The sequence below is a fragment of the Misgurnus anguillicaudatus genome, chromosome 21 (assembly GCF_027580225.2).
Source record: "Misgurnus anguillicaudatus chromosome 21, ASM2758022v2, whole genome shotgun sequence".
NCBI classification, from domain to species: Eukaryota; Metazoa; Chordata; class Actinopteri; order Cypriniformes; family Cobitidae; genus Misgurnus; species Misgurnus anguillicaudatus.
The window spans coordinates 35,500,073-35,526,440 of record NC_073357.2 but is presented as its reverse complement, the minus strand read 5'-3'; the positions used below and the strand labels follow the sequence as shown (position 1 = coordinate 35,526,440).

The 26,368-nt window shown below is 38.0% G+C and overlaps 1 protein-coding gene across 2 annotated transcripts in view; it reads left to right on the top strand.

Moving 5' to 3' along the window:
* nfatc3a (nuclear factor of activated T cells 3a) overlaps nucleotides 1-26,368 on the top strand; it is an 82,725-nt gene that overhangs the window by 24,573 nt on the left and 31,784 nt on the right. For both annotated transcript variants that reach the window (XM_055205203.2, XM_055205208.2), the window contains exons 2-6: nucleotides 1,235-2,408; nucleotides 7,822-7,984; nucleotides 23,006-23,205; nucleotides 23,985-24,157; nucleotides 24,260-24,400. In XM_055205203.2, coding sequence (XP_055061178.2) covers nucleotides 1,235-2,408; nucleotides 7,822-7,984; nucleotides 23,006-23,205; nucleotides 23,985-24,157; nucleotides 24,260-24,400 — 1,851 coding nt within the window. The remainder of the gene's footprint in view (nucleotides 1-1,234; nucleotides 2,409-7,821; nucleotides 7,985-23,005; nucleotides 23,206-23,984; nucleotides 24,158-24,259; nucleotides 24,401-26,368) is intronic.

The following is a 26,368-nucleotide window of genomic DNA, read 5'->3' as shown; positions in this document are numbered from 1 at the left end:
ATGTAGCATTTAATAAAGTGTGTGCAATTTAGTAACAGTATAAAAATTTCAAGTTCAAATTACTTTATTTTACATGCATTTATGAGCAAAATCTCTTTAATGTGCCTTTTGATGGTCAGTGTATTTATAACTTGATTGGTTTAACCCACATTGTTTTCCTGCTGTTCAAGTCCATTTAATGACAGATATAAACACAATTATAGACTTAAGAAGCACATACATTATTAAATCTCTTTCTCTTACATTTGTTAAGATAGATTAGGACTCATTTACTCCTGGACAGAGAGTGAATGCGCAGTCTTCTGGCAACAGTGACATATTTCATTGCTTTCTGTTAAATTGCTCCAAGTCATGACTGTTTAAAACACACTTGGCAATCACATTCATGATTTTATGATAAAATGACACTTTTTCGCATCAATCCACGAGCATTTAAACCATAAACAAAGCACTTTCACTTTAATTGAGCGTGAGCAGCGCAGCAGAAACGATTGCAGCACTGTTGCTACAGAGCCGCGAGCTCGCGCTGTTTATGTGGCAGGGTGCATGCTTGTTAACATGGGCGCTGAAAAAAACATGAGCCGCTTACCCACTTCTCATACTTGCTGTGTGAAACCGGCGTGGACTGAAGCCACTCGCGTTGCTACTACTATACCTTTTTTTGGCTCTGACGAATCGACGCGTATATTTTTCTGATAGCAGGTAGGGCTGGAAAATGATTCAGATGATCCCGATCAATTCGATTTCGATTCATAAGCTATCGATTCGATTCCGATTCTCTGTTCGATTCCGATTTTCGGACCGATTTTTATACTCGATTCTTGATTCAACTACTTAACAAATACTTTAATTAATAAAAAAAAAAAAATTAAGAGCCACCAACCTGTATATTACACTTTTTTATTTTAGGTACACTTGGGTGCATTAAAACAGAACCCATCTCTAATTTTCAAATGCATTCAATTATGTTAAATACAATACAATTTTGATGCAAGATGAAAAATGTATGCTGAAAGAAGTCAAAACAGTCGCTTGATCAAACAGGATCAGGTTATTTCATAAAAAAATCGAGAGAATAGATTTTTAATCGTCCACGTAAAAAAAACGATTAATCGAAAAATCTATTTTTTTGCCCAGCCCTAATAGCATGCTGAAAGTATTTAGGAATTCTGTTATGTGCTTTGTAAATGCTTATTCTCTCTTCCTAAATTTTCTGTCCTTGTTTTGTTTTTAGATCTAGAACCGGATGATAACACCTCATTTTACATCTTAAATTTGGGCCAGACTCCATCAGTGGTCAGCCAATCACACAGTCTTCAACGGCATGGAGGTCCACCCCCAGCCCAACTCATTGCCACCTCTCCCTCCCTGCAGGGCCACCACAAGGCCTATGAGCCCAGCTACCAACCTCAGGACTCTAAATACACACCCACAGGGGTGGGGGGAGGAGGGAGCGGCCCACCTAAAGCCTTTGAATGTCCCAGCATCCAGATAACCTCCATCTCTCCAAGCTGCCAGCAGGAAATGGAAACCAGTGAGGAAGAGATGAGAGCGAAGGGTCCGGACAGAGACTACCATGACAGACCCCTGTCCCGCGATCACCTGTACCTGCCTCTGGATCACTCATACCGGGATTCGTCCCTGAGCCCAAGTCCATGCAGCAGCCTATCCTCTCGTAGCTGGTTCTCCGACGCGTCATCATGCGAGTCCATCTCCCATGTGTACGATGACGTGGAATCTGAGCTAAACGAAGCAGCGGCCCGATTTACCCTTGGTTCACCGCTCACCTCGCCAGGCTGTTCTCCGCAGGCCGGAGCGCAGGAGGACGTATGGCAACAGCAGCAGCATCATCACCCCGCCTTTACACACTCTTTGTCTCATTCACACGCCCATTCGCTCTCTCCCCGACAATCACCATGCCACTCACCCCGTACGAGCATCACAGATGAAAACTGGCTGAGCCCTCGCTCACCCTCTCGTCCCTCTTCGCGCCCGACATCACCCTGTGGGAAGAGACGCCATTCCAGCGCTGACATATGCTACCTGGGCTCTTTATCACCCCATCACTCCCCAACCGCAACACCCGGTCCCTCACCCAGGGGCAGCGTGACCGAAGACACCTGGATAGGAAGCCCATCGATGGGTATGTCACCTTTCCAGTGTTGTCCCTCCGAGGCCGACATACCCTCCAAAACAAGGAAGACCTCCCAGGACTGTACAGCAGCAATCCAGCCAGCGAAGGGCGACCTTGGCATGGATGATCCTGGGAATGTATCTCCCTTACTAGACTCTCCTGTTGAGGATGGCATGCATGGATTAAAGAAGGACGGACCTGGAGAACAGTTTCTCTCTGTCCCATCACACTTTACATGGAACAAACCCAAACCAGGACACACACCTATTTTCAGGTAAACCCTCGCTTCAGCAGCAACTATAGAACTGAATTACTAGCCACATTATTGGTTCATTATTTGTCCAAGGTGTACATGTGGGTAAAGTTCTGTAATACTTCTCATTAAACTGTTTAATACAAGGGTTCATGCCTGCGTAAAATACAATAAAAAGTGAGGTTCCTAGAAGCAGAATAGCGGCATAGCAATACAGTACAGTTTTTATTACATTTTGCTATGTTCATTTTAATTTTTGCTAGGCAGTAAAAAACATGCACCATCTTTAAGTTTCTGTAGCTCAACTTTGATCACAGGAAAAACACATACTGATAAAACATTCAGCTTGAATGCCTTGTAAGTGGCCTTGGATAAAAGCAAATGTCAAATGCATAAATGTGAATATTAATCTGATACTGTCTAGGTAGGTAGCTCATTTGGTTTTGAAACACAGATACTAATGTGTATTGAGTGAGCTGGTGAACAGAAAAGGTTAAAAGTGTGTCTGCTCTCCATATCTGTGTATCAGATAGTATGTATGTATGTGTGTGTGTGTGTATGTGTGTGTCCTGGTCTCTATCACCATAAATCTGTAAAGAGAGCGTGTGGCTGTGGGCCACAAACATTTCCCTACCCACAGTGATTCTGTTATGGGCCTCACCAGCACACACACACTTCAAGTCTGTCAGGCCCTATTAATAATCCACAATATATATTTAGCACATTTGCTTCTTTACTTGTCACATAAGAAATAAACACAATTCCCCTTTTAACCATCTCACACTCTTTCTAACAAACACATCAAGAAACCTTCAGCACAAACAACATGCAGCAGTGTTGACTAACATCTTTACAGCCGTACCCTAATACAACAGAGACATGATACCTGATCCCTGTTATATGATCCTACAGCTCCTGCTGTCTGCCATCGGACCTGCGTGTGTGTGTGTGTGTGTGTGTGTGTGTGTGTGTGTGTGTGTGTGTGTGTGTGTGTGTGTGTGTGCGTGTGTGTGCGTGTGTGTGTGCGTGTGCTGTGTTATCTATCAACAGCAACAGAAAGAACTAGAAGCTTGTCTGGTTTGACAGATGTGTGTGCCATGACAGGGTGGGTAAAGTATTGGCTCTGCAAAATGCTGTAATGTATAGTGGGTAGAGCCAGCTAAACATAACACACTTTCAGATGAAGGCACATCGACAGGCTGGACGATATCAAATATTCATGATGTGTTTGCTATGATTTTACTGGGATGTCAAGCTAAGCAATAATCGCAATGGTTTTAAAGTGCCCATATTATGACTGCTTTTTCACAAGTTAAATAGGTGTATGAGTTCCATAAAACATGTTTCAAAAGTTGTTTGCTTGAAATAGCTTCTGTAGGAAAAGATTGTTACCTATCTCTAGTAGCCTCTGTTTCCGTGCATTTCAGATTGTGCCGTTTTGAGGTGGTATTACATATTTATGAGCTGCTGCTCCTTTGATCACGCCCCACTACTAACGTCATGTGCGCGTGCTCAGTGGTATCGTGAGCAGTACAGACCATACTGTGTTATTATTTTATATATTATTATTATTATTAACGGTTTATGTTGCCAACAGACCAATCAAGCAAAAAAGTATCACTAATAAGTATACTCCAGGATAAGAAACCCATGACACACAATGATTCCAGAGTAAATTGTGATGACGCAGTCTCAACAATACACTCGTTTTCCCTGGACAATGCTAACATATTCCCGTTATAAAACTTTTTCAAACGCATTATATTCGCTAATGACAGAAATTTAGACCCGGCGGGGGATGTATACTGCTTGTGGACCGCGTGCTAATTGCTATAAGCTAGCGGGAGGTCCGGACCGTAAAGTTATAAGAGACTTGGGGGGGGGTACGTAAGCCTCGTCAGAAAAGCCGGGTCGGTAAGGCTCGGTTTCAGTTAGTTTGGCAAAACACTTAGTTTGGCAAAGCACTATTACTTAGTTCATGTAGAATTGTAAAATAAAGCCGTTACATTTTTTTTTTTACTTTCGTAACCACGCTGTAAACTATCTAGCCTGCAAAAAAGTATCTATATAGGCTACGGTCTACATTACAAACAATTATTCACGTTACTATACATTTAAAAGGTATAATTTAAGGGATTAGCATCAATGTATGGTCTCTGTTTTGAGATACAGATGCTCTAGCATCGTAAATGTAGTATTTTGTGACAGAAAACCTTTTGTGTTTGACATAACGATCGCGAATCAAGTCTGTTTCAGATGTGTGAATGATCCATGAAAGTCCAATAAAATCCAATGACCATTTTTGTCCACAGATGCGTATAATCCATGAAATATAGATACATAGTCTTACATTAGATTTTGCATGAACGTCTTCTCGCCTACAATCTGATGACTATTTGCATCGTTACACACTGTATATTACTTTTTAGGTTCCAATAAACACGCGTTTAAACTTTGTTTTTAAAAAAGTAGGCGGGAGTATAATCCGTAATATCCAAATAGCGCTGTTATTTCCGTGAGACATGATAACAGCATAGAGGGTATCAGCGAAGTGACTGCTCTGTGCTTTCTAGCTACCTGGTGGGTGGAGACCTGCGAGTGGGGTGGTGGGCGGGAAAATTCAAACGGAATGTGACGAAATGGCTAGTTACAACACAACGGCGCTGAGAAAAATAATGTCAGGAAAACATAAAGGCACATTGTCCAAATAATGTAAATGCATTTTGTGTTCATAATTGTGTTTTGGTGGCTACATGTAAGATCTATTCCAACCCATGAAGTTTGGGAGATAAAACTAGGTATCCTAAATAAATGTCTGATAGTAAATTTTAAAGGTCATGTTCTTTCTGATCTCATGTTTTAAACTCTAGTTAGTGTGTAATGTTGCTATAATAGCATAAATGAAGAGTTTGGTTCCAAAACGCAATAAATCCATTTTGACAAATTTTGGTAAAAACGTGTTTTCTATACCAAGAAAGTGACAAGATGAAAACAACTATTTTCTGTTACAAACTTTCACATAGCATCTTTAGGTTATAAAAACATAAAAAATTCAAATCCATAACTTGATTTTCAAAGATTTATTATAAAAACGGATAATTTTTTCCACAAAATGCAATAAATCCATGACAAGTTTTTATTCAAAATGCTATATATCTATTGAATCAATAGCCTATATAAATGTGCATTCATCTTTGCCATGTTATATTCATTTAGTTGACTAGTTGTACACACTAATTAAAAATATAAACATTAATGTCATTAATCAAAACACTTACTTTGTCATATTAAGATCACTGTCATTGCGGTTACTTGACGTCCTCGCTTAACGTCTTTCACAGAGATCAGCTGTAAAATGTTTTTGGTCCTGCTCGATTTTCGTTGACTTTGAGTAAAATAATGTAAAGTTTTTCATAAGATCCTCTGGGGTCAATGTGTTAGCATTAGAGAAGCTTGATGCTGTCGGGAGAACAAGCACCCGTCTCCCGAGTGCCTCTCAGGAAATAATAGATGCTGATGGCTTACGTTTCTTTCCCATCACAGAAAACCATCACAGGTTTAGCAATGCAATTAAAGTATTATTTTGTTTTGTTTGTTGATCACGAAGTACAAAGTAGATGAGGAAAACTAGGACTCCGTGGACTCAGCGCGTCCGCCATTGTTTGTTTACATTGTGTGAATGGTCCGCTGTAATATCAGAAATGGATTTATTGCGTTCTGTAAACAAGCAGGAGTGGCGTTTGTCGCATTTTGGGAAAAAAGGGAGAAAAGATGACAGAATAACACGGCGGATATTGGATTTTGCGTAAAATTAAGAATTTACTTATAACTACTGACCTGATATAATACTGATTTTGGCAGTAACCCATTTTTTTTAAAAATGGCGTTTATCGCGTTTTGGAACCAAACTCTTCAAATAATACCTGTAAAATGATAAAGCTCAAAGTTCACTGCCAGGCGATATGTTTTCTATAACAGAATTCGCCTTGCAAAGCCTACAGCGAACGTCAGGTTTGGACTACAGCCCTCTACTTCGTGCTTTAATGACTTCAGTAGAACAGTTTTCTGACAAAACTCCACCCACAGGAATACGTCAGTCGCCAAGCTAAGCTAATGGCAAGCTAAGCTGCTATCTAATCACAACACGCTAAACAAACTACACAATCAGAACTCGATACTTATTTCTGAAGGAGGGACTTCATAGAACAAGGAAGACATCATCCTGTTTTGAGGACAGTGAAAACAGTGCTATAGAAATAAGTCAATTGTGTGAAAAATACAGCGTTTTTTTTTACACGTGAAACATGAACACATGTCAAAGCTTCAAAAACACAGAAAGAACGGGACCTTTAAGATAGATCTTTCGCTGGTAGATGTTTTTATATTTGATTTGGTCACGTCATTTAATCTACATCAGCTAGATTCAGATTAGCCTCCTTATTTAAAGTTCATATTGTACCATGTATTATGTTGCAGTTCCTATTCCTAATAAAGTTACCAGCCAGTAAGCAAAGTAACATAATATTTTAAGAACAAGCCGACGCCTCTAACATTCGGTTGCTTCTGTAGTTAACTAAACAAATGTACAGGCAGTGAATGTTGTGTGGCTATCATGTGTGTGGTGCCTCCCTTTGTGCCACCTTAAAAGAAATTGAAAGACATATAAGCCATTCCAAAACTTAAAATTTGAATGAAACAAAACATATTAAATTATACAATGTAGTGCTGTTGGATAGTACCCTTATTTTTTTAGGTTTAATTACAAAGACTTTATGATAAAATCATGTATTTTTTTAAAAATTGCATCAAACTAGGGTCCCCCTGGCATCATCTAAGGGCCCCCCATAGTATAGAATCACTATACTATGGTATTAATTTTCTGGCTTTTAGCAAGGATTAATTGTTGACGTTACGTCACATAATACTTATGCTTAACGTAATACTAATTAATATTAATGAGCCAAGGTTAATTTTGTACAAATGTTCTGTGCATTCATTTGCCCTGTAAGGTAAGCATACAAAGCCACCAAATAAAGCAATTGGATGTTGTCAGACTTAGGCCACAAGGTGACAAAGGTCTCAGATTCAACTATCTCAGGTTTCTCCTGGTGATACTGTTCATGTCACTGTGACAGCAGGGCATGTATATGTCACCTCCAGGAAAAGTAGAGGAAGCTTTAAAAAATTAAGAAAATAAAACCGATCAGATGTGACACTGAAGTATAGTTCACCTAAAATTTGGCCTGTATTATCCTGTCTGAGCGGATGCATAGTTGTTTTTCGCAATTTTAACATCTTTGTCTTAAGGTAAGGTACAACAAGGTAATCTAGGATCTACATTTCTAAATAAAATGACAGCGCTTCACAATTCTGTGCTTTTCACTATGCACTGTGTATTTGCTCTCTGTTTATGTTGTTTCTGGTTTACACACAGGGCATCATCTCTGCCTCCTCTGGACTGGCCCTTGCCAAGTCAGTATGGACAGTACGAGCTAAAGATCGAAGTTCACCCAAAAGCTCATCACAGAGCCCATTATGAGACCGAAGGTAGCCGAGGGGCCATAAAAGCTACTTCCGGTGGACACCCTATTGTCAAGGTGAGCAGGCCCTTCTACTAATAGTACTGCCTGTGTTTCTATATACTTGACCAAACATGCTTGTTTTACAGTACTACCCTGATGGTACAAGATGTTTAACTTGGTTTAGCTTATAGTTGAAATTTTTATGGCCTTGATTTCTCAGTACCTATTATGCTGGCCACAAAAAGCAGGAACGGAGCATAAGGCCACACGTTCCTTCACAGGAAGCAAAACTTGACGAAAGACCACACAGAAAGAGTCTGCCGTGTGGCCTAGTAACCTCATTACTGGTCGTAAAAATTCTTTTTACTGGTTGAACGAGTGTTATGGCGTCAGCTAGGTCTAAGTAAACAGTGTAGCAATCTGATTAAAGATTTATATGGTACTGACTGCTTCTGTGCAACTTGCCCCAGTGGGTTACCTGTGTGCTTCAGTGATGGTGATGCCATCATTTATGTAAAATGAAGCCCAATTAGTGTGTTGCTGTATCATGTGGTTGTCCTGATCAGATAGGTAAGCTTACCTGGCACTCTGCTGAGTCTAGTTCTCTTATAGAGCCTGAGAGAGAAAGAGCTTGTTGATAAATATTTCATGGTCTTGGAGGCAGTGGCCTCTTTTGTGGAGACCGTAATGAAGCACATGCACAACTTTGAAACCGAGATCAATATACAGGTAAGGAAGAAAAGGCCTTTCCTCTAAATCGTAACCTTTGGCTTTGAATGGTCCAGTAGACAATCACAATTACACTCTCAGAAATAAAGGTACAAAAGTTGTCACTGGGACAGTACCCTTTCAAAAAGGTACACCTTTGCACCCAAAGAGTGCATATTGGTGTTCAAAGATACATATTTGTACCTAAATGGTACATATTAGGACCTTTTTTAAAGTGAACTGCCCCAGTGACAGCTTATTTTTGACAGTGTACTGCAACTTCTGCCACATCACTCAGCGTAGCATCTGGGGAGGCATTCATTGGCCATCATTTTTGTTTAAGACCTTAAGGTTACCTATGTTATCAGTTTTTGTGACTGGCTTTATAGTGTCTATTTTGTCTTGCCTGATCAATGGTTCTTGATTAGCATTTGTGGGTTTTTTGGACTTCAACTATTCCACTACATAGCCAGGAATATGAAAATTATCTCAGCAAATCACATCAGCAGCACTATCCACAATTTTATTAAAGTATTCCAAATGTTGGAGTGATACAAATCTCTCTATTGTAGTCTGTTATTTGTTTGTGGTTGGCATGTTTTTAAATGTGCACACTGTGCTATAGTACTGTAGAATTAAAAGTAGTACATTATATTGTTCAATAATTATAATAATCAATTATTGAATTTTTATTATTGTTAATAATAATAATGTTAATCAGTGCATTATTAGATTACACTGGAATTTTAACTGGTGTTTTATATTTATATATAATATTTGTTTAGATAGCTGATTATGTAAAGGTTGTTATGGTGATCCATGATATATTTAAATATGCATATAAAATACAAGAATTGTTCTTAGAAACAAAACCACAGGATGTTGAATTAGAATGGCAGGAAGTGAAATTTACTGAATTGCAAAAAATAAAGTCATACAACAGAGACAAAAATTATAATTATACTGAATAAAAATGAAATATAATGAAATCATTATAATTTAATATGAATCTTTAGATTTTTTTTACATTTCTTTTTACAGCTAATATGCTGTGTAATTAACATTTGTGGATAATTTTAGCTGAAAATTGTCATTTTTTAAAAAACACCGTAGACTGAGGTTTTCTGTGTTTGTCAAGTGTTTATTCTGCTTAAATTCGTTTTTCTAAGAAATAGGTAAAATGTAAAACTTCAGAATAGAGCCAAAAGTTTCATATCAAAGATGTTTTATGCTCAATCATTAAGTACACAAAAACATGAAAAGCATTAGATGGTTACTAGGAAGTTTTTTAATAAGATGTTTTTTTTTTCAGAAGCTTATATGTAAAAAATATTTGTATGCACATATTATAAAGGAATGTTGCCATATTTATAAAAATATTATATAAAATCTATAAAAGTTTATTGATATATTTTTTTTGTAAAATATTCTAATTTAATTTTTAATTTTAATTTCTCTTTGTGAAAAATATTTTTTAAAATCCTCTTATGAACTGGAAGCAACTTGTTTTAATTTCAGTATGGTTTGTCAGAGTGAGTTTTATTTTTAAGAGACAGGTGTTGATGTTCTAAAAAAATCCTTATTAATATGCTTAGTCAGATGCTTGATTTTAGTAAACTAATTAAAATAAATATGTCAGATGTTTTATTTAAAAATCTATATATTTCTGCATATTAACAGAATAAATGTTGCTTCATGGTCAATTATGGAAAAAATGTTATAAGATTCAGGAAAAAAATGTGTTGTCATTTCCAAAAAATATTTTTTAAGTCTAGTTCGCTTTGAGTTTTTCCCAATCTTTCATGCATCAAACCATGAGAACCAATGTTGTGTAAGCGTGCCTTCTTTTTATAACTTCAGAGTATTAATGACTAACTCTTTAACATTGTGGCCCCACTTCCCCTCACACTATGACTGAGGATGCATAATTGCCTTGCATCAATGATGTCTGCTCTGCATTACACACACTAACCAATCTACATAAAAATACTTAGCTAGAAAACCTGGATATTGCTGTAGACATAGACAGGAGTGTACATACAGTAGTTGACTTGGGTACAGAAATAAAGGTTCAGCCAAAGTACTGCTATCCCATGATTGCAGCAAGAAGAATCAGCTGACCAGTCTAAATTTGTGTCCCAATTTGAATATCCAGTCGATACAGGCGCGCAATGGTTAAACGTGCATATTTTAAAAAAGATCCTTTTGTAACTGTTTTACTACTTATGCTGTTTTAGCCTGAGGAAAGAATGACGCATTTAAGGCTGCATTTTGAGGAGCCTTCAAATTGGACCGACCTTACTAACCTTTAGTCGCACTGCGGTGACAGTCGGTCTTGGAATGCAGCCTTCGGAGGATGCAGCTATTTAATTCGTACGCAGCTTATGAGTATGTGATCTTCACACAATGTGAATTTTTGCAGCCCCAAAATATTTCAAATGCTAGATTTAGCTGCGTTGTTCACTTTGGTTGCACTCATTTTGACTACTTTAATTTTTCGATAGCTGCAACCACCTAATTCAATTTGGAAAAATCTGTGCACATAAAATCTTCCAAACCTTCAGATCTTTTAGCTAACAGCTGTTTACCATAATGTTTCCCATGATGCTTCCTGGAGCTAGTGCTGCTGGAGCCCTAAGCTGCTACTGTGGAGTATCTGTTGTTAGTGACGTCAGTGGGCGACACCACAGACTCCATCTGTCCCGGGAGTGGGGCTCTCTGCGGTGACTGGATCTAAGAGACAGAGAACAGACTCATCGAGCCATAATGCCGTCAGCAGCACTTAACGCTGCCAATTAGCCGAGACTCATACACCTGTATGTCAGGTGTTTTTATGTGTCTGTAACTATGTAACTCTGTGAGAAAGAATCACACGAAGAGGTCATTTTTTATGGACGTGTATTATCTCTCTTTTTTTATCTAGTACATGCAATGGGATAAAATTGGGGTCGAATATTGATATTGACTGAGGTGGCGTTTGTATTTGTGATATTGACTGAGGCGGGGTTTGTATTTGTACACTTAGTGAGAAATACCTCAAGCCGGTTAAGCCGTTTACATGTGACCTGAAATCGGGGTAATGAAGAGCAAGAAACTACCTGTGTCAATCGTTTTTTGCTAATGCTGTGTAAGGCTTTCCCTGATGAAAGAAAATCACTTTACACATTTACATGACCTTACACATTGTCAAGTTAAGTAATCATAAACGCGCACTGTGGCTGGTTGTGTTTCAGCTGTTCTGCATGTGTTCATGATGGAGAAATGATACTTATCCCACATGCTTGTTTGCTAAAACAGTTAAATGCTTTACTTTTGACATTTAGTGGATAGATCTGAAATAAAGATAACTCTTTACGCTACTTATTTATTTACTCTACTAGGCATCTGAAACTCCTGAATAGTTTTTTTCAAATTTTCAGCCTCAGTTTCAGTAAATTCATTGACTACTTTAGTACTTTTAATTTAAACTACATTTTATTGCAACTTGTTTCGTGGTGGGTTGATAAAAGTCTGCACATGGCTGCCTAAATTGCATAAAGCCAGCCAATCAGATTTGATCTTATTGTTTTTAAGATGGTATTTTTGTGGGCAGTGTGTATCAGACAGTTTGTGGGTGGTCCGTAGGTGGTTTGTCTTATAGTGATCCCGCAGACAGAGCGTTACATGCGAAAAACGTGTGTTTGCTTGAGTAAAAGCGAGCAAGTGTGTGAGAGTGTGCATGGGGGTGTTGTGACTGGATGCATTTGTCTTGTTCACCTGCAGCTTATTTGCTGTTATTTGTTGAAGTGTACCAATCTTCATCCTAGAGCAAAAGAATCTGCCCCAGTTGGCACAGTGTCTACACTTTCTTTAACTGCGTAATGTTTGTGTGTATAATAAAGAATGGGTCAGTTAAGCGCATGGTGGATCAAACACAGCAAGGTCATAAGGTTGAGTTGAGGGAAGGTCATGGAATTTGTAATGAAAGGGGCATAAACAACCTATTCTTACAACTAGAAACACACACACACACACACACACCAGCACTTCACCACTCCAGGTAATACATAAGATGTGAGAGAGAGAAAGCATACGATAAAAATACGAGGAACGTGTGTATGTGTCAGTGGATTGTAAGTCAAGCTGCCATAACAGAAGACTGAGGTTTGAAGTGTACAGTAGCCAGACAAACACCAGCAAAACAATGTGACAGTGTTTACTGCTAGTGTTTGGACTGGGCTTATTCACAGAACGGAGATCTGCGAGCAAGGCAATGCCCTACAAACCTTGCTCCGGCCTCTCTCTCTCAGTACACCTGTTGTTGTTGCTGGGAGACATGCACGTTCTGAGCCCATCTGGCATAAACTTTCTAAATGTGTGTATGTGTGTTTATTTGCCGTAGGATCTGTTCATGTATTTTATTGTTAGAGAAAGTGACTCGTACGTGGATTAAATGGCTCAGTGTGTTCAACACAAGGTGAAAAATAAATTAGGATGTTTTTAAAAGAGAGATGTTAAAAAATATATTCTAGGTTAGGTGCAGCTTAATCTTTGTCGAAAGCATCTGTGGCTTGCTGTTAGTTACCGAAAAAAGGTAGGGGGTAATACCCTTTAAGAGGGGCTAAAGCCAACTTTCAAAACAAGTGAAGTAGAATTTTTACTTTCAAAATTAGAAATGCAACATAAAAAGCAGACTAACATGCAGTGTTAAGTAATATCATATCATGCTTTGCAAAGTGAAGCCATTTAGTTTCTATTTGACACGTACATGGCTCACAAGTTTATAATGGATGTGTCTGAAGGGCTCCCGCGGTGGTGAATCAGTATACCGTGTATGCAGGTTCGGGACCCTATCTCATTTCACATTGGAACACTGTTCACTTATTTTCCTGTGATGAAGCTGCTTAAGTGCGTTGTGATAATTCACAGCTGTTATTCATCAACAACCAACATCTCTCTGACTTGATTTTTAAACACTTGTTAAAGTATATTGTGAAAAATGCTTTCATTATTCTCTTACATATCTGTGCATAAATTTGAAGGGCACATTTAAATATTAAGAAGATTGTGGTCCTTTCCTGTCTAGCGATGTGTGTTTATTTTAAAACTAAAACAAATGCATTTCGATTTCATGCAGTTTATTGAGCTGGCTCGCACAATTTTCGGTTGGAGAGCTTCATAAAATGTCACGTCATTTCCAGTAAGGGAACATAGGGACCGTCAATGCTGACTGGTTTTTGTGTTTCATTGTGGGAATTTTAGGGAATGAATGCCTTATTGCACTGTAAGGATTATGCAATTGAGACATTAAAATGAGTCCCTGATCAGTGCCCAGTAGGGCTGGGTAAAAATGTCGATTCATCAATGCATTGCAATTATTTGTTTCTCAATTCAATATCGATTCATCAAATCCTATGAATCGAATCCAAGCCTCAAGAATCGAATCCAATTGTGAAATTCCTAACAATACCCAGCCCTAGTGCCCAGACTACTGAACAAGGGAGCTGATTGAGACACAGCCAATGTTTATATTTGTGCCACTGTGAGATTTGCAAACTGTGAGCAGTGATTTTAAATGGAGTTCTCATGACAAACAGCATGAGAAACTTTACCTGTCGAGTAGAAACTTTGCGTGGGAAGCTCAACCTGTGCTTTTATAGTAGCGCACCCCAGCATGTGAAATAGTCTCCCAAAAACACTCTTGTCTTGTTTCTTTCTTCAGAGACCTTTCTCTTCTTGTCATACAATTCATAGACACTTTTTCTCTTGCGACCCTCAGACATTTTGAAAAAACACTGAAAGTGCGCATGTGCAGAAAGCGAACCTAGGGACGAGCACGTACGACAGCCTTGCGTCAACATATCATCAGAATGATCGACAACTGGGGTGACCAATAGTCTAGATCAGTGGTTTTCAAACTGGGGGCCCAGGGGGGCCGGGAGATGGTGCCAGGTGGCCCCAGTTTTATGACATTTTATGAAATACATTAATTTATCATGAATTCTGTGTAATTAAACCTAAAGAAATAAGGCTACTAACCAAAAGCACTACTTTTTTGTATAATTATAATTTTTTAATTAAAATGTTGAGTTTTAGAACAGTTTTTGTCACAAATTTTCTTTGAGGGGCCGCAAAGGAATGCGCCGTACACAAGGGGGGCCACACGCTGAAAAAGTTTGGGAACCACTGGTCTAGATGATCCACCCGGAAAAAGAAAATCTTCCACTATACCTTTAATAAAATAAGAAGAAATAATTAAATTATGAGCAATAGCACAAATAAATATAATTCAACAGTCTTCACTGTATAAATTAAATTTAGATAGATCCTTATTAAGATACAAAAGTTAATCAGTCACCTTAAGTGTGTGGCTAGTTGTTTTTTTTCTGTGTCAGTTATTGTTTGATTAACAATTAAAAAGGCAAGTTTATTTGTGCAGCTACCCGGTTTATATGGGGTCCTGTCACTATAAGACCTTATGCAGGGATTATATGTATTTTTATTATATTTGTTTCATTTCAGAACTATTTACATTTATTTAAGACATAACAGACTATGTTTTTATGAAGGTTTTATGCTGTCTAAACTTTTGTAAGATAAATATATATAAATATTAACATTTGAATATTTTTTAACACATACCGGTACATCCTTACCAACAAAGAACAACAACCTTTTATCCTGAATTATGTGTGTTGTCATCAAATGCAAAAGCAATGGATCAAACTGATACTACACATTCTCTGCTTTTTATGTGTAAAGAGTTAATGCGTCAGGACACAGCTCATCACAACACTTTTTAGTCAATTGTCTCAATATGACCACATTAGATAGAAGTATTAAAATCTAAATGTGTTGCTTCGTTGAGTTGGTAAAATTATGTTTAGACATTTCTGGATTCCACAGCAAAACTTGTTGTTTTTTTGTACTTTTTATTTGCGTGCTTTTTGAATCATTGTGTGTAATTGATCGCTGTCTAAAGCATTAGATGTGGCTTTCCCAGTGCAGCTTCAGAAGTGCACACATGTAAAGCTTCTCAAAAAGCCTGAGAGTAGCTCATTGGGATCACTTGTGCTTAAATATTTAAATTGGCAATGTCCAAAACACGTGCAAATAAAAAAAATCCCAAACAGTCAAGTCACATTTCTTTCAAATGTCCTAAGCATCGCTCACACTTGCTCACGGCCATCAGGCACTGCTTATTGTCGAGCCTTATTTATAGTAATAAGCAGCTAAAAACAATAGTAATAAATTCCAAATGATGTTGAAGACGTTGTCAGAGTGATCTCCTCTTTGATTGTTTTGGTCAGCCTCCGGAATGAACGGTGCTCTCGCGGTTCACGTAGCAACTGCTGGTGAACATATGAGCTGTCCCTTATGATGTCCTGGGTCTTCCTCCTGGCCTGCTGCTCACAGTGTGAGAACAGACTTGCAGAACAGATGCTTACAATGGCTTTGCGTCTCTGTTTTTGATCTTGTAACAAGCAGATGATGGAGAAAGATTGTCAAAAGAAGTGCTACAGTTAAAACAGAACTGTACGGCTCATTGACTCACTGAATGGGACGCGTTCTTTTTGGTTTTGTAGTGCCGGGTGTTATCCTAGTGCATGTTTAATCATGTTCTTCATTTCGTAAAAACAAAGTATGAATACATTGAACTTAAAATAATAGTCTATTGTAATATACAGCATGTCACAGATGCTGCCCAGAGCGTAATTGTGTTTAATCTGGAATATTACAGTGCGCGTCTCACTTGGATAGTAGCTTTATTGTTTTGCACAAAGTAGAAAAAACATCAGAATCTTGATGACCCTCAGACCTCATTGTGACTGATTTTCTGTGCTGATCCGAAGTGTTTAGACTTGATGAAGTCATGGTGGCATGCTAAGTGTTTTTGTAGTTATTAAAGATAAAGGTCTGCTGTAATTGTTTTTTTCCGGAATAGCAGCCCTGGTGGCTTTATACCCTAATGTGTGTGTGTGTGTGTGTGTGTGTGTGTGTGTGTGTGTGTGTGTGTGTGTGTGTGTGTGTGTGTGTGTGTGTGTGTGTGTGGCTTTTGATGTACAGTAGCCTGAGGCTGTATCTGATGTGGATCTGAGGCAGACAGTACTGGAGTGAGCAGCAGCTCTGTAGTGTATATGTGTGTTTATGTCTTTGTGTTTGTGTGAGTTTTAGTTTCGGCTTTTACTCTGACAGGGAGATAGAGACGTGTACTGACCTTATTTAAACAACTGCCCAGGCTCCTGGGTCCGAGTGCACTCTGACTATATACCCGTATTTATTCTTGTCTCTCTCTCTTTCTCTCTCTCTCTCACACACACACACAAATACACACACAGGCATAAGTTGTGTAAACATTACATGAGTGAACAGAGCTTTCACTGTGTCCAGTAAGCACAAACGGGTCCACGTTTCGAGGCCAGGGGCCAATGTGTGTGTGTGTTTGTGTGTGTGTGACCTTGAGTCTCTGCCCCTCCCCCTCAGGCTCGGGTTTACCCACACACAACATCATACACGTGCATGCACACACATGCACCGGCTGGCCTCACCATAGCAACCATAGAGCAACACAGAGAAACAACTTGCCAGCAGTGGGTAGGAAAGAGAGGGATGGGGAAAGAGGGAGGAGGGGTAAATGAAAGAAAGAGTCTGAAAAATAAAATGGAAGGAAGATTTTCAAGGAAGAAATTCAAGGTGCTCTTTAAAACATGTAGACTTAAATACAACAACAAGAAAACGCGCTTCTCCACACCAAAATGCTCACCCTACAGTACATGCACTTGTTGTACATGTTTGTTTTTTGTATTTAAAATCTCACCAAATCTTTTAGCCCAGCAGCGCAGCAAGAAACCGTCGGAACGAGACGTCTTTATTTAGTTCTCGATATGAAAGGCAACCCAGGGAGGCTATTTTCACCCCTGTTAGTTTTATTCCAGCTATGGGACATGTGACCGTTCTTAATGTCAGCAGTTTAATATAACCAGTGTCAGGGAAAGGAGGTTACAGGAGTGCAGAGACCGTCCTCTTGTGAAATTTCACACAAACACACGCTGTGGATTTCATCAGGTATGTCGGCGTGACGTGAGCTAATGAGAGGATAAATGAAAGGATGGCTGCTGATGCCAACATCACCTCTCCTGCTCTTGATTTTCAGCTTGTTTGTTTGTTGTTATTTCTTCCTTTCATTTTTTTCTCACAGCATGAAGCTTTTAAGCTTTTCTATGGGATTAGTAAGAAGAAATAAAGTGGGAATGGAAGAGGCCTGAGATTTTGGTCTTGGCTCTCTATCTAAGTATCAGAGGAATAGCCAGAGAGGTGTGGAGTTCAAGAGTTTAAAGAGCACCTATTTCATTGCTGAAAAACAACGTTATTTTGTGTATTTGGTATAATACAATGTGTTCGCGTGGTTTATGGTTAAAAACACATTATTTTTTCCACATACCATACATTTTTGTAGCTCTCTTTCTGAAGCGCACGGATTTGAAAGCTCTTGTGTTCATGATTGGCCACCTAATCTGTACGTTGTGATTGGTCTGAATACCTCTGATGTCAGCCGGAAATGTGAAGCTCCTTACAATGTTTGAAAGATTTGCTTACAATGCAATGCTAACAGTAGTTAACTTACCGGCTGTGAGTCAAAGCAGGAGGAATTATGATAATGTTGGTCTTGTCTACATCACCAATCGCAGGAAGTAAACTGTTGCTTACAATCTGTCTGTTTGTTAAAGTCCAAGAAAAGAGATTTACGCTGGAGACGATAACTCGCATCATCATTTACTTTGGGGTTTGTTCCTTTTGCATATCGTTAAAGGAACACGGCCAGATTTTGGGAGTTTGGCTTGTTCACTGTGTCCCCCAGAGTTGGATGGGTCCATGCATGCCTTTTCTCATCTCCGTGCGTGCTGTGGCTCTGTCTGACGCAGCCCCTGCTATAGCTTAGCTTAGCACAAAGTCTGGAGGTGAATGGCTCCAGCTGGCGTACTGCTCCCAATGGGTGACAGGATGACGCGAACGTTTTCCTATTTGTGTGTTGTGGTTTGTGTAGTCGCACCGTGTACAAATAACAAGGTGGTATGAGAGACAGCGATCTTTTGGCAGTATACATACTGGGAACTATATTCTCAGAAGGTGCAGCACTGCAACATGGGCAGAGTGATTTGCTCGCAGCACCCGAGAAGCCCCCTGGTGAGGAGCAGAGAGTTCGGTCAGAGTTGTACAAATCACTCCGCCCATGTAGCAGTGCTTCGTCTTCTGAGAATAAAGTTCCCAGTATGTATACTGTTAAAAGAGCGCTGTGTCTCATATGACCTTGTTATTTGTACACGGTGTGACTATACAATCACAACACATAAATAGGAAAATGTTCGCGTTATTTTGTCACTTATTGGGAACAGTATGCTAGCTGGAGCTATTCACTTCCAAACTTTGTGCTAAGCTAAGCTAGTGGGGGCTGCGTCAGACAGAGTTACAGCACGCACGGAGATGAGAAAGGTATGTATGTACTTATCTAACTCTGGGGTATACGGTGAATAAGCTAAATTCCCAAAATCTGTCCGTGTTCCTTTAACGTACTAATACACATTTACACACCAAAGGAAATGTAAAATTGTGAATCGGACCATTAGTGTTCTTTAAATCACATACATTACATCTGATTTAAAGGGATAGTTTATTCAAAAATGAAAATTCTATCATTTACTAAACCTTTATGAGTTTCATTATTCTGTTGAATACAAAAGAAGATACTTTGATAAATGATGGTAACGCAGTTGACTGCACACATTGACTTCCATAGTAGGAAAAACAAATACTATGGAAGTCAATGTGTACGTCAATCATGTGCTTACCATAATTATCAAAATATTTTCTTTTGTTTTCAACAGAATAAAGAAACTCATGCAGGTTTAGAATAATATGAGAGTGAGTTAATGATGACAGCCTTTCATTTTTTTATTTTTGGGTAAACTTTCATATTAAGTAGATCTATAAGTATATTAGTAACATTGGCATGTTGAATTTTATTTGTATGTTGTGGTTTCACTGGAACAGAGAGTGTTCAGATGAGAAACCAAGCCAGATGTGTCTAGATCAAAGCTTTATGCTAAACATTGCTGCCTCTACAGTATGAACAGGTTCATCACATATTTATCACTAAAAAGTAAAGGATTATCTAACAAACATTTAATGGCTTTTTGATGAACAGTAATAAGGTGATTCAGAGTAAAATAACCTCAGATGTTGTTTTATATATGCCTGTTATTTTTAGCAATAGTATTGGATGACACAGATAATTAACAGCTGAATTAAAGTGATTTTCGGTGGAAGACAGGCAGAAGGTATAAAGCCTCCCTGAATACGGTCTAGCAACACCTGTGAATGTGAAAAATTCTCTCATAACAAATAGTGTTATTATAAAAACCCAAATGGCTTCTCTTGAAGAGTTAATGAACATGAATTCACTAAAACTTGTAAAGACTAATTGCCACAGCTAATGCATCATGTGAAAACCTTTTTAACATTTAAAAACTGAGATCTTCCACAAAAATGTGCACTGCAGTCTTTCTTACTGGAGCTGCTTAAACATGCTCTAAATCTGAAGCTGAAACATGTTCTTGGAATTTATTACAGACATAAAATGTTCATGGCTTGATGTATCACATGCGATTTTTCATTCAGTACTGTGCAAAAGTCTTAGGCTACCACCACCACCAGACTTGTTGTTTTAAAAGGTTTAATTTCCATCCATATTTATTTTTCAATCTATTTAATTAAGATACAAACAGAAAATACAGGAATTATGTAAAAAAAATAATTAATTAATAAAATTTTCTGGACAAAATGTCGTCTTTAGGCATTGTTGGTTTTTAGTGTGACCTTTCTTGGCACTAAACATATCTTGAGCGTTTTTAAGCAGAATGAAGTAAAAAGACTAATTTCTTTCAAATCAGAAATTATGATATAATTTTATTTAGGTTTAAGAGATCCTGCAGTTTCCTACTATTGCTCAAGTTGAAGGGGAGTTTACCCTAAAAACCTAACACATCAGTTTACATTTTTATACAGTTTTTAATACTACAGTACATACACATTTTCTGTATTTTCTGGATGTATTCTATTTAAGAGACTGAAAAACAATTATATATGATCACTATAACATTGCAGAAACAACAAATCTAATTCTGGCATGGTGGCCTAATACTTTTGCACAGTATCACATCATTCGGACAAATGGAGTGTTCCTTTAAAAGTTTTTTACATTAAAATTAAAGCTTTTGGTGACCTTTAAGCCAACATGAAAACAACATGTTCTTCTGTAATTCAAATTCATGATTCATTATTGTGGATATTCTGAAGAAAACATTATAATTGCCTCAGTTAAGCTATGGACTACTCAGGTTTACAGCAAAATTAATTGCTAATGAATAAAATTAAGTGTTGCCTCGCCATATGTTTTTATTGAATACTCTAATTAAAGTGTATTTTACATAATTCAAAATATTGTTGGTTGTGTATGCTGTTTAATTGGCTTTGAACTACGTAGCTTAATCTTAACTACATACCTTTTGAAAAAGCATTGATAATATGTGTTGGACTAAAATAAAGTATTGGAATCCAAAAGGTTTGAGACTGTAAAACGTCTTGCATGAACCTGGCAGCCCACTGTACATGCACACCAATGGCTCATTTTGTTTTCTCTCTCTGTCTCTCCTTCTCTTCCAAACACACACGATGACAATTAATTGTCCGGTATAGTTTGCTGCTGTTACCAAGGGTAGCAGGAGTCCCATTGCTGAAATAAATTCCACATGGACATGATGTTGGTGAGGTCATGGCTCATCTCTACCTTCTTCAGGTCTTTCAGCATAAACATGGCCTCTGCTCCTGAATTCCCCAGTGCCTGCCTGGCTGCCCTAAACAATAGCGAGTTTAACAATGAGTACACTATATTCATCCCCGACCCCTGTGCCAGGAGGTCACTGTCTGCAGAGTGCTTGATTGAAGATCATTAGAAAAAGATGAGGCAGCGCTTCCATGAAAAGCACAATCATTTTTAGTTTTTGGAAAGTGAACGTCTACTCTTACTCATGCCATTTTCTTTGCCATTTAATTTCGAAGCACAATTCATATTTCGAAACATAGCATGCCTTTTCGTATTTTTATTTTTTATTTCTTCTGTTCATTTAGATTTCCTTACCATCTACTTCTCTTTTCCCTTCACAAACATATCTGTCTCTGATGTCAAGACGTGTCAGTTTATATGTAAAGTAAACACATGCTTTTCTCATTATAGCGTTGCTCTTGGTCTTTCTGTTACCTGTGAATAGTTTCTCCCACTCTTTCTTCCTTTCTTTTCCTTTGCTCTCTTTCTTATTCTGTCTCTCTTTCACTGCATTAAGTCATATATTATTTGCCAACCATAACATTTCAACAGTGGAGGGATTGTTGGTAGCTTGTGTGCCCCACCTAAAGTAGGTAACACCCACCCACACATGCGTGTCAGTGGAAAAGCTCCCCTTTAGTTGTGAACTCCTCACCTGTCCAGGAAGCTTTTTGGCAGGTCAGATATATTGTACTTACATAGGCAGGATGTTGCCATACCGGCTTGCTGTGGATCAGTTGACATCATTTATAATAACTTAATTTCTTAACTTAAAGTAACATAAAAATATATGTTGACTTGACATCATTTTCTACAGTGCAGGAAGTAAAAAGCTTCAGTGAAAGCTTTTTTGTTCTGGATAAAGCTTTAATGACCTCGCAGAATTACATTTAATTATTCATATTTTAATGGATTTCACTTCCCATTTCCATTTTCAGATGTTTAAAGTCATAATGTATAATTTCATTTTAGCCGAAGAAATTCTTTCATGATTTTGTTTTTCTTTTCTCACTTTTTTCCCACTCATTTTTTCTTTCAATTCTGTTTTTATACTTTTTCCTTTCTCGTGGCTCAAAACGTGTCTATGTTTCCGTCTGGATTTTAGTTACTAACTGTGTTTTGGATTCGTCTTGGAAAAAGTAGGCTACGTCTGATATTAACATTTACAGAGGACGATTTGGGAAGTAATTGCACACGTGCAGTATTTTTCTGATGGAAACGCATAAGGGAAAAATATTGTAATTTAAATGAAGAATATTCCCTTCTGACCTGGTAGGATGTTCAATGCTTCCAAAAATATCTGAGATCACGTTTTGGGTCCACTCTCTCACTGTGTGACATTCAAATGAGAGATACTGTAGAGGTATACCATATTGTTTCAAGTGTTTACAGTACTAAATTTGACCAGAATGAATGTGAACAAGCACTACTGTATATATGATGTCATATGTATCTCTGCTTGTCATGCAACAATAAACCCTTTATATATTTCATGAATATAAAAGCTGATTATGAATCTCTCCCAACAGCTCACTGGCTACAATGAGAAGCCTGTAAATCTACAGATGTTCATCGGGACGGCGGATGATCGCTATTTGAGGCCGCACGCTTTCTACCAAGTTCATCGCATCACAGGAAAAACAGTCGCTACGGCAAGCCAGGAAATTATCATCTCCTGCACGAAGGTTCTGGAGATTCCTCTCCTTCCTGAAAACAGCATGTCTGCCAGGTACCTGCTGGAATTACTTTATCATCAATCCAAATTCTCATAGATGTGTTCACACAAACACCCTGAACCCATATTCTTCACCCTGAAGGACCTATCAAAGACCTAACACTCCTGCCCGTCACACAAAACTGCATTACATTGTTATATTTAAAGTCTGTGTAAATTTATCACAACACTGAAAATTATTATTAAGCACAGAATTTGAATGATTAAAAAACACCTAGTAAATAAAATAAGTTATCAATATTTTCGAAGAACAAGCAGGATTCTCTGCTCTCAAATGACTAAGTGTTTCAGCAATACATTTCTAACATTTACAATGTGTACACACAGACTTTAAACCTATCAGTCAATATTAAATATTGAATAAATTAATTTTGTATTTTCACAGAGAGCTATTTACATTGTTATCACAAAAAATTACTTTCACAAACTGGATCACATATTTGCGCCCCATGCACAGAAATCTTTAAAGCTGTATTAGTATTATTTTAACATATTTACTATGCTATACAACTGAACCTAACGCTTACAGAAATCAGTTGATGTTATTAGACTTGTTTTGGCTGATAACCCACAGTACAGATTTTTATTTCTGTGCCAGCATTAAATATGCGACTTTTTTGGTTAAACAATGCCCATATGCTTTCATCGTGTGTTATCAGTCATTTATTAACTCCACGAATACATAAACATATCTTGTTTCAAATGGTGAATGATGAAATAATTTTGGATAATATCTCCTTCCTGAGTGTTTTGTGCTGCTGTGTGTTGGTTAGTATTGATTGTGCTGGAATCCTGAAGTTGAGGAACTCCGACATCGAGCTGAGGAAAGGAGAGACGGACATTGGACGGAAAAACACTCGGGTCCGCGTGGTCTTTCGGGTTCACATCCCACAACCCAACGGAAAAGTCATCTCGCTGCAAGCTGCTTCAATTCCAGTGGAGTGCTGTACGTTTCACACTTGCAAGCACACACAACCTTAAAAGCTCAGAACCCACACATATCAAAATATCCCATGTGTATATTTGATTTTCTCATGTGATTATATAGCTCAGCGCTCAGCACAGGAGTTACCTCAGGTTGAAAAGGCCAGTATTAGCAGCTGTACTGTGAGTGGAGGAGAGGAAATGGTCATCACTGGCTCCAACTTTTTCCCGGAGTCAAAGGTCATCTTTCTGGAGAAAGGTCTTGGTAAGAATTGACTCTTTCTACTAATAGCAGGAATATTATTAGCAGCATATTATTATTTTACATGCTTATTTTGCACCATGTTTTGGTCAAATGATTGTGTATAATGATAGGTTGTTGCTTTCCTACAACTAGGCGTGTGACAGTATTCATTTTGCATGTTACATAATTGCTAGGACTTTATTCACGGTCAACTATTATGGTCTTGGATTGGACTTTATTATATTTTTACTTGTTGATTTTAAATACCAATTAAAAAAAATAAATAAATTATATATATATATATATATATATATATATATATATATATATATATATATATATATATATATATATATATATATATATATATTTATACAACAGTTCTTTCTGGTTCTCGAATCTGATTGGCTAAGAGCTATACGATATTGTACTGATAACGGCACTGTAACCGCTTCACCTTTTGTATTATTCCGCCACCTAGTGAATGGAGGTCCTAAGCAGGCTCATCTCTGAATGGAAAAACACAGACGTGCTGTGTGAATCACTCTCCGTGTGTGTGTCTCATTAGTTTACTAGCTCATAAATCAGTCTGTGAATCCCCAATCAGAAGTATTATTCCGTCAAAGATCAGCGCTCTTGGATGTTATGTTAAAGTTAATGGGAGAAATGTCTTGTCACATCGTGTGGACGATTAACACTTGGAAAGAGGAATATAAACACTCGTTTTTTTCTGGAGCTATATCTTTTATCAGAACGCGAAAACACCGTGGAACTGCAGGTAAGCCCCGCAGCTTTTAAATGTGGACATTGATCATTTACTTTATCGTGACGTGACTATTAAAACATATTATGAGATATCGCCACTGGTATATTTATAAGCAGCATGCAAAAACATCTCTCTGACACTTATAAAAAACCGTTTTGTATAGTACTGACAAGAACAAAGTTTAATAATAATAATCGAGTGCTCGTATCGCGTTAAGAATAAATGAGAAAGCAATAGTAACTAAGGCTGTCACGATTTCGATTTTAAATCGAAATCGATCGAAATTAAGTCACAACCTCGAACTTCGAATTAAAAAATTGGATCGTCGATGCTGGCACGCCCCCATGTCACGTCCGGTCGGCTTGCCAAGCGGGGGAAAATAAACTCTCAGAAGTGCCTTTAAAAACATCCATCCAGCGGAACGCGGTTTATATTTTAAACACGAGGGATGTATTGCTCCTTGAAATGCATATCATAAACAGGATTACTACCTAGTGATCTGCCTTCGGACAGAGCGCAGCTCTCTGCACGTGCACGAGAGAGCCGCCAAGATGCAGCGGGTTTACTTTTAAACAAAAGGTATAGTTTGCCTCAGCTCGCATGAAACGCATAAAACTGAACAAATACGTAAGGATTATTACTTTAGTTTATGTTTAGACTTTGGACAGATGCGAGATGCGCATGCACGTGAGACGGAGAGAAGCGCAGCTGCTTATGACGCACCGGTTTTAGTTCAGATAATAGGAGTCCAAGACGCGCGCATTGGTCTATCTGCGTGCAAGAAGGAATTCTCTCTCTACAAGCTCTCTCGCGTAAAGTAAAGCCCACAAACCCCCATGCGAGGAAAAGCACGCAATGTGCATGTTAATGTGAAACTATAATAATAATAATAATAATAATAATAATAAAGGCATATCATTTTTTGTCTTAAAAAAAATCATTTAAAAATCGAGAATCGAATTGAATCGTGACATCAGAATCGAAAATGTAATCGAATCGAGGATTTGGAGAATCGTGACACCCCTAATAGTAACGTTTCACAAGTATAGTTTTATTAACTTTTACCTCGCGCCAAAACAATAACAACACAAAAGACACTATATATGAAAAAAAAAACAAGTACAAGTTTGATCATGACACCAAATACTGCTGATTTGATCTCATTTTGACGATCATAAACAAACAAGGCCAACATGAGAGCCAGGGAATCCCTTTCAGGAATG